Source organism: Micromesistius poutassou, assembly GCF_964030765.1.
Source record: "Micromesistius poutassou genome assembly, chromosome: 2".
NCBI lineage: Eukaryota > Metazoa > Chordata > Actinopteri > Gadiformes > Gadidae > Micromesistius > Micromesistius poutassou.
Genome location: NC_140272.1, coordinates 30,391 through 38,992, shown reverse-complemented (window position 1 = coordinate 38,992; position 8,602 = coordinate 30,391). Strand labels below are relative to the sequence as shown.

The 8,602-nt window shown below is 56.1% G+C and overlaps 1 protein-coding gene across 3 annotated transcripts; it reads left to right on the top strand.

The window, feature by feature from the left end:
• The first annotated feature begins 3,294 nt into the window (after positions 1–3,294).
• Positions 3,295–8,279, top strand: LOC311339455 (uncharacterized protein). 3 transcript variants are annotated; one of them, XR_014633211.1, is made up of 4 exons: positions 3,295–3,544; positions 5,183–5,329; positions 5,890–7,538; positions 8,061–8,279. XR_014633211.1 is itself a non-coding variant. In XM_084464848.1 (4 exons), exons 1-4 carry the CDS (start codon positions 3,527–3,529, stop codon positions 7,968–7,970), a joined length of 795 nt encoding a protein of 264 aa, XP_084320974.1. In that variant the 5' UTR covers positions 3,295–3,526; the 3' UTR covers positions 7,971–8,279. The 3 variants fall into 3 exon arrangements, 2 of the variants coding, with proteins under 2 accessions (XP_084320974.1, XP_084320973.1); XM_084464848.1 differs by having other exon boundaries at positions 5,890–5,987; positions 7,439–8,279; XM_084464847.1 differs by lacking the exon at positions 3,295–3,544 and having other exon boundaries at positions 4,017–5,329; positions 5,890–5,987; positions 7,439–8,279.
• The last annotated feature ends 323 nt before the right edge of the window (positions 8,280–8,602 follow it).

Sequence of the window (8,602 nt, the reverse complement as noted above, 5' to 3'; positions counted from 1 at the left end):
AGTGTTGGTTTAGATGTCTGTGGACCCGGGTTTGAGTTCCTACTCAGACGTCCACCAGGGAGAGTGCAGTTAATGAGAGAAGTCAATGAGTCTATTCCTAACTTCCATTTTCACTCATGTGGTTAGTCATGGGTCAGGGTTAGGGTTAGAAGAAGTTTATATTTATTAACTCATTACCCTGTCGGTTCAGTGGTAAGAGTGTTGGGTTAGAAGTCTGTGGACCCGGGTTCGAGTCCCCACTTGAACATTAGGACAGACTCAACTTAATTAAGATCTTATTTCTTCTACAAACTGTATGGTTAAGTAAAACTTCTGAAGCTGTTGAAACAAGCGTCCTGGTAGTCCAGTGGGCAGAGTCTACGGTAGTAGATAAGATACTCTGTAGACTCTGGTTCGAGTCCCCACACAAATGGTTACCAGGACGATCGTCAGCTGGGAGTCCGCTGACGGTGGACGTCCACCGTCAGCGGGGCCCCCCTCACCCCCCCTCTGAAGGGGGGTGGGGGGGGGGGTAAAAAACTGAAGGGGTCTTTAAAAAAGTTGCAATTGCCTGGGGAGGCCTCGCGTAGGATAAGGAGGTGTGTGTGTGGGTTAGGGTTAGGGTAAGGACTCGGGGTTAGGGTAAGGACTCGGGTTAGGGTTAGAGGACTCGGGTTAGGGTTAGGGTAAGGACTCGGGGTTAGGGTAAGGACTCGGGTTAGGGTTAGAGGGTTAGGGTTAGAGGACTCGGGTTAGGGTTAGGGTTAGGGGTTAGGGGTTAGGGGTTAGGGGTTAGGGTGAGAAGGAGGGTTAGGGTTAGGGTTAGGGTTGGGGTTGGGGTTGGGGTTAGGTAGTTAAGAGTTATCTCGATGACCCCCCCCACCTCGTCCGACGACTGGGTTAGGGTTAGGGTTAGGGTTAGGGTTGGGGTTGGGGTTGGGGTTGGGGTTGGGGTTAGGGTTAGGGTTAGGGTTAGGGTTAGGGTTAGGGTTAGGTAGTTAAGAGTTATCTCGATGACCCCCCCCACCTCGTCCGACGACTGGGTAGGGTTAGGGTTAGGGTTAGGGTTAGGGTTAGGGTTGGGGTTGGGGTTGGGGTTGGGGTTAGGGTTAGGGTTAGGGTTAGGGTTAGGGTTAGGGTTAGGTAGGAGAGGTGGTGGTTGATGGGGACTGTGTTGTCTCGGGTGCAGCTGGCCTATTGTAGTGGGTAATGGGGTGTGGTGTGTAGTAATGGGGTTATGCATGTGTAGTGGGTGTAGGTTGCTGGAGGTGGAAGATTATATAGAGTTGATGCGTAATGTTTGTGTGGTGGTGACGGATGTATGAGTTGTGGTGAAAGTGATCTTGTTTAGGATTTTTGGTTTAGGCCGGTGGGTGCAAGTGTGTTTAATCGGGTGATCCAAAGGTGCTCTGTGTATTTCCGTTGTGCAGTGGTCCATCTGGGGTTAGATTCCAGGCCGGCGATGGTGAGGTGGGTGATGGGGTGGTGTGAGAAGTGCTGGACTAGTGTGGTTTGTAGGTGTTGTTGTTTGAAGGTGTAGAGGTGTTGTTTGAGTCGGGTGATCATGGTGTGTTTAGTTTCTCCGATGTAATGTTTATGGCAGTATGTGCAAGTGATGATGTAGACTATGTTAGGTGAATCAATACTTGGGGGGTGGAGGATAGGTAGGGTGGTATGGCTGTGTGGGTTGGTGATGGATTTGTGTGGTTTGAAGTGGTGTGTAATGGGCGGTGGTGGTTGTGTTGGTTTGCGTGAAAAGGTGGAAGTAACCAGGAGATCCTTCAGATTTTTATTCTTCCGGTAGGCTGAAATGATTTTGTAGTGTTGTAGTGGTGTGTGTTGTTGTTGTGTGGCAGTGAAGTGTGATTTGATGCTGTGGTGTATGGAGAGGGTTCTGTGGGAGAAGGTGGTGAAAAAGGGTAGGATGGTGGTGGGGTTTGGGTTTGGGTTAGGGTAAGGGTTAGGCGAAGGGGAGAGGTTGGGTTTAGGGTTAGGGTTGGGGTTGAGGGAAAGGGAGGGGTTGGGGTAAGGGGAGGGGTTGGGGGAAGGGAGAAGGTAAGGGTTGGGGTTAAGGGAAAAAGAGAGGATGGGGTTAGGATGAGGGAAGAGGTTGGGGTTAGGGTTAGGGTTGGGGTTGGGGTATGGGTGGGATGTGGGAGAGGCGAGGGGGTTAGGGTTGGGGTTGGGGGAGAGGTTAGGGTTATGGTTTGGGTTAGGGTTGGGGTAGAGGTTAGGTTTAGGTAGGGTGGGTAGGATGGGGTTGAGGTTAGGGTTGGGGAAAGGGGAGGGGATGGGGTTAGGGTAAGGGGAGGGGTTGGGGGAAAAAGAGAGGATGGGGTTAGGATGAGGGAAGAGGTTGGGGTTAGGGTTAGGATTGGGGTTGGGGTAAGGGTGGGATGTAGGAGAGGGGAGGGGGTTAGGGTTAGGGTTGGGGTAAGGGTGGGATGCGGGAGAGGGGAGGGGGTTGGGGTTGGGGTTAGGGTGAGGGGTTGTCGGAGAGGGGAAAGGGTTAGGGTTGGGGTTGGGGTATGGGTGGGATGCGGGAGAGGGGAGGGGGTTGGGGTTAGGATTGGGGTTGGGGTAAGGGTTGGGGTATGAGTTAGGGTTAGGGTGAGGGTTGGGGTGAGGGTGGGATGTGGGGGAGGGGAGGGGGTTAGGGTTAGAGTGGGGTGTGGGAGAGGGGAGGGGGTTAGGGTTAGGGTGGGATGTGGGGGAGGGGAGGGGGTTGGGGTTAGGGTGAGGGGTTGTCGGAGAGGGGAGGGGGTTAGGGTTAGGGTGAGGGTTGGGGTGAGGGTGGGATGTGGGGGAGGGGAGGGGGTTAGGGTTAGAGTGGGGTGTGGGAGAGGGGAGGGGGTTAGGGTTAGGGTGGGATGTGGGGGAGGGGAGGGGGTTAGGGTGAGGGTGGGATGTGGGGGAGGGGAGGGGGTTGGGGTTAGGGTGGGGTGTGGGAGAGGGGAGGGGGTTAGGGTTGGGGTTAGGGTTAGGGTTGGGGTGTGGGAGAGGGGAGGGGGTTGGGGTTGGGTTTAGGGTAGGGTTAGGGTAAGGGTTAGGATAGGGGTTGGGGTGAGGATGAGAGGTGGGAGAGGGGAGGGGGTTGGGGTTAGGGTAGGGGTTAGGGTTAGGGTTAGAGTGGGGTGTGGGAGAGGGGAGGGGGTTAGGGTTGGGGTTAGGGTAGGATGTGGGGGAGGGGAGGGGGTTGGGGTTGGGGTGGGGTGTGGGAGAGGGGAGGGGGTTAGGGTTGGGGTTAGGGTTAGGGTTAGGGTTAGGGTTAGGGTTAGGGTTAGGGTTAGGGTTAGGGTTAGGGTTAGGGTTAGGACAGTCAACAATTAACGACAACACCGCCGAAGGCGGTGGTGTCGCTGGCACGGGCCATCATCAGACGTCCCCCCGGTGGTCCCCCACCCACCCCAACGTTCAAACCAAGGGGTTGCCAGGTCCCCAGCCTGTCAATCCAAAGTCTCTCAGCTCTGCGCCGTTGAGCAGCAGACCAGAAAGGGTTGGCTTCGAGCACCGACGCGGAAAGGGCCAGCCATCCGTGCTCCACAAAATGCGCAACCAAAGGAAGGTGAGCGTCCTTTTTGCGTTTGATGTTGTGTTTGTGTTGGTGGAAACGGACACGTATGGTGTTTCCCGTTTCCCCCACATATTGGAGATTGCATGCGAGGCAACGGATGAGGTACACACAATTTTTGGTGTTGATGTCTGAGTGCCGGTCAGTGGGAAAGACATCTCCATTATTTTTGTTGTGGGCCCACGGAACGAAATTATAAAAATAGGAGCGTCTGTCCACTTTAGGCTCAACCAGGGGCCGTAGTTTGGCCCTAATTAGAAGATCCCTTATATTTTTGTTCCTACGGTAGGCCGCAATAATATTATAACCAGGAAGGTAGGTGGTGGAGTCCAGAAGACACTGGAAATTATTTCTGACACATCGGGTCAGGCGAGAGGAAGAGGTGGAGTAGGTCGTTACCAAGGGGATACGCTGTCCCTCAACGGGTGGACGCACTAATTTAAACTCTTTAAGGGAGAGACGGCGGGCCGAGCGCGAGTAACCCCTAAGGGAAAGGGCTTGAAATAGAATTTTGACAGCCGCCCAGAAGTCAGAAGTTCTGGAGCAGATGCGTTGAAACCGTAAGAGTTGCGACTTAAGGAGTCCAGCGAATGTGTGTTTGGGATGGAAGCTGTTCGCATGCAAGAGCGCATGCGTGTCAGTGGGTTTGAAGTAGACCTTGACGTCTAGAGTGAGGGACATCGCAAAGTCAGGACCTTTAAACGTGGTGGTGTCCAGGAAATCGACCGAGGAGAGGTGTTGACATGATTTAAGTGTGATGGATGGATCGTGTGTGTTGAGGATTTCTAAGAAAAGTTGGAATTCCGATTCTGAGTGTTGCCAAACGCCCCAGATGTCGTCTAGATAGCGCATGTAGGAGAGAGGTTGCAGAGGGCAGGCGGCGAGCGCAGAGGTTTCCCATTGGGCCATGAAGAGATTAGCGTAGGAGGGGGCGAATTTCTTCCCCATAGCCGTACCCTTAACCTGAAGGAAGAATTGGTCGTCAAAGAGGAAATCATTCCTAGTAAGGTTAATCTCAAGCAGGCGGAGGAGTTCGTCATCAGGGCGCGTGACGTCAGGGTTAAGATTAAAAGCATTGCGCACGGCGCGCATGCCCCCAGCAATATCAATATTGGTGTATAGGCTGTCAACGTCCATCGTAAAGAGGAAGGCGTGCGTGGGGATCCGGAGCGCACGCACCTTGGAAACGAAATCATAGGTATCCTTCACGTAGCTCGCGTGGGAGATAGACAAAGGATAAAGGTAATGATCGAGAAACTCTGCCGTGTGGTATGTCTCGCTGCTGCAGTCAGAGACGATGGGTCGTCCCGGGGGGATTTTAAAGGGCTCACTCCAGGCCACAGGCTCCTTATGTATTTTGGGCAACATGTAGAAGAGTCTGGGCCTGGGCTGGGCATCCCCTAGAAGGTAATCGCGTTGTTTGTGCGTAATGTATTTTTTTCTCCAAAGGGAGTGAATCAATTCAAAGATCATCGGAACGGTCTCAGTATATATGGGAGCCTCAAGTTTTGAGTAATAGCGTGCATCGTGCAGTTGCCTATGGCCCTCCCATATATACTGAGACCTATCCATGATGACAACAGCGCTGCCTTTATCGGCGGGCTTGATGACTATGCTTTTGTTTCCAATCAGTTGTCGGAGAGCCTCCGACTCCTCGGGGAGGAGGTTAGCGGGGGCCGGGTTGATCCTAAAGGAGTCAGCGTAGTACAGGAGGTCATCACTGATCAGACGCGTCACCTCAACCGGGACATCCTCATCTGGCGGAACCCACGACGACTTGTAAGTAAAGGGTGTTTTCTCAGACGGGGGGTGATCTCTAAAGTAAACAGCGAGTTTAACCCTACGGTGATATTGTTGCAAATCCGAGCGGACCTGTTGGTAAAGCTCACAGGGGTTTATGTCGGTCGAAGGGATGAACGTGAGTCCTTTGTCAAGAAGGGAAAACTGCGCCGCGGTCAATCGGAAAGACGGAGAGAGATTTATAACGGAGCGGCTCCCTCGAGGCGTGTCTAGGGACGCGGGAGCGCTCAGTTTAAAAACTTAACCCATTGGCCAAAGAGGAGCGCTGCCGTGTCTCGAGACCAGTGGACATTGTCCCTCTCAGTCACAAAGGACTTCTTGGGCAGAGCGGGGATGGATTCATAGCGGGTGGAGATAAAGGTATTTAATTTTGAGAGAAGCTCCTGTTCCCTGAACGGGAGCGCGCGAGAGTAATTAATCTCCGGGATGAGGATCGCTGCGCAAGGGAACGCGATGCGCGCCCATTTGACTGCGGTTTGAAGATTACCCACACAAACCCGTTCTGTTTTGTTACCCCTCTCGTTGATTCCGAACGCCAGAACCAGTTTGCGGACCTTGGGGTCGACGGCGGTCTTCGCCAGAACCGCGGAGGCATGACGAAAGGACGCGCCAGGGTAGCCGTCGATCTGAAGACCAGGTAAGCCATATTCGGCGAAGCGCGTGACATTAGAATCCCCTATAACCAGAAGCGGTTCCCTCGACTGCAAGCGCCATTCCTGGCATTTCTTACCCGTGCTGGGGTGACGGGTGGGTCTGGCGAGAGTCACAGTCGGGGTGGAGATCGGGAGGGCGGGGCCCCGCGCGTCAGCAGCCGCGTCGTTCCTCTCAGCGTTGGCCCGGGCTAACCCATGCGTGGGTGTCGAGCCGGAGGGCGGTAGAGGAAGAGAGGAAGAGGGAGTCGGAGAGATGACCCTGACCGGAACAGCAGCGGGCGTCAGGACCCCGTGCAGAGGCGCAGGTGCGGAGGATGGCGAGGAGGGTCCCGGAGCGCGCGTGGCTGCGGTGCGTCTGCGGAGGCGGCAGGACGCGAGCCTGGTCCTGCGGGCCAGCGGTGTGTCGCTCCGAGGGGGTCCCGGGACTGCAAGTCGTGGAGGAGAGGGGGTGGGGGGCACAGAAGACGAAGAGGAGGGAGGGGGGGAGGCTGGGGGGATGGGGGGGCACAGAGGCGGAGAAGACGGAGAAGAGGAGAAGGCCAACGAGAGGGTGGGTGACGGCAGCCTGGAACGCCGGTCAGCAGGCCACGCCCCCATGTTGAGGTCAACCGGACCGGGCCCAGGGGTCCGGAAGCCGGGGGCAGGCGGGGGAGAAGAGGAGAAGGCCAACGAGAAGGTGGGTGACGGCAGCCTGGAAGGCCGGTCAGCAGGCCACGCCCCCATGTTGAGGTCAATCGGACCGGGCCCAGGGGTCCGGAAGCCGGGGGCAGGCGGCGGCGATGCCTCAGGTGGGTTGAAGCGCGGCAGCGCAGCGCCAGGCGCGATGTCCGGGAACAGCTGGACCAGTCGAACCGGGGTGTCCAATGTGTCTCGGAGGCGAGCGCGCAGCGCCTCCACCGTCTCCGGGCGCAGGCGTTCTCCGAAATGACGTTGAGCCCAGGCCAACGCCACAACGAAGTTGGGGCGCCAGATGGGGTCTGACAACAGGAGGAGCGCACTAACCTTCTCCTCTAAGGCAGCCTTGTAGTGGTCGCGGAGCACCAGCATCGTGGTGTGCTCCCAGTTGCGTGCGTTGCCTTCTATGAGTTGCGCGGTAGCAGCGTTGGGGACCGCAGGGCGTATGGAGACCCTCAAATTCTCCGCGAGCCTGGCGACAACGGGCAGGGGCTCAGGACCCACGCAGTTGGCGAGGTGGTGAGAGGCCTTCAAGGCCGCCAGGATCAGCCTGTTCTTGCGCCTGAAGTCCGGATCGTCGGAGAGTTGAGCGGCAGGGGCGCGCGCGCGCGGCGCTTGACTGGGTGGAGGCGGACGCGCAGACCCAGTGCGCGCCGCGTTAGCCACCGGAAGTTCCGGACGTCGTGGAGGTCGGGGCCGGTCTCGGGGTCGCTGGTCAGGACGTGGGGGTGGAGGCCTCACCTGTGGCTGTGCTCTCCAGGGTCCGGCGGGGGGGCCCGGGGCCCAGGCAGGGCGGCGAGGAGCCCGACGCGCTTCAGGCGCGTGGCGCTGGGGAGGCCTCTGCATCGCCCGGTGAGGAGGTGAGTAGGCATACCGGCGAGGAGGTGAGTAGGCCGGTCGGCGAGGAGGCGAGTGGGCCGGTCTGCGGGGAGGCGAGTAGGCTGGTCGGTGGGGAGGCGCGTAGACCGGTCTGTGGGTCTCAGACCAGGATCCGTGGTAGTGGTGGCGAGCAGGCCCGTGGGGAGACCAGTACCTTACGGGCCTGGCGTATTGCTCACTTCGCCCTGGAGACGAGTGGCGCGGGACCCAGAGGCGTTCATGCCCGTCATCACGTCGGCGGAAACGATCCTCCGGGACAGGTGGCGCCCACGTGGAAAGGCTCATTAACGGAGGAGGCTGGGTGGGTCCACGAGGAGACCGTCTTCTACGGCCCCTTTGGACCAGGGTCCACTCACCATCGGCTGGGTGGTAGTCGGGATGCATTGTTCTCCTCTAGCAGTGTAGGAGCTTGAACGATAGCGGAACGAAACTATGCTAAACTGTAGGTTTTTAAATAAGACAAGTGTGATCCAGCCAATATCCGTTTTTATTTTTTCTTTCAGGAAATTTGGCTGCTGTGGGCTAGTACAACGTTTCGTCAATTAATGACTTCATCAGGTACATTTTAAATAGCAATAGAGACAGACCGTATGATCGAGAATCCTATCAAGCCGAGGTAACTAAGCACGAATAAGACAGCACAGAAACAAATACTTTTATAGACAGTTACAGTAGAGGGAAGGGACATTTAACATCTGGGGCAGAGGTGTCCAATGGGGGGGCCGTACAACACAACAAATTTGAAGTTTTGGGGTGGAAAGCCAATCGGGGGGTCAGATGAAGAACCAATTGGAGGTCAGGGGAATAAGATTTGAATTGGGCCAATAGAGAGGTCAGATTTTCAAATGTAAATGTGCCTAATGCAACAATGTATATGAATCATAACCCAACCGTCGGGAATCCGTCATACGTTCCATCAAGCAACCAGGAGATGGAGCCAGAGAGCCGTGGTGGGGGATCCAAGATGGCGGCCCCCATGGGCAGAAACGTAATCATATTAATTAAATAAGGGCGGTATTAAGGGTGACAGAAATTCAAATGCGTT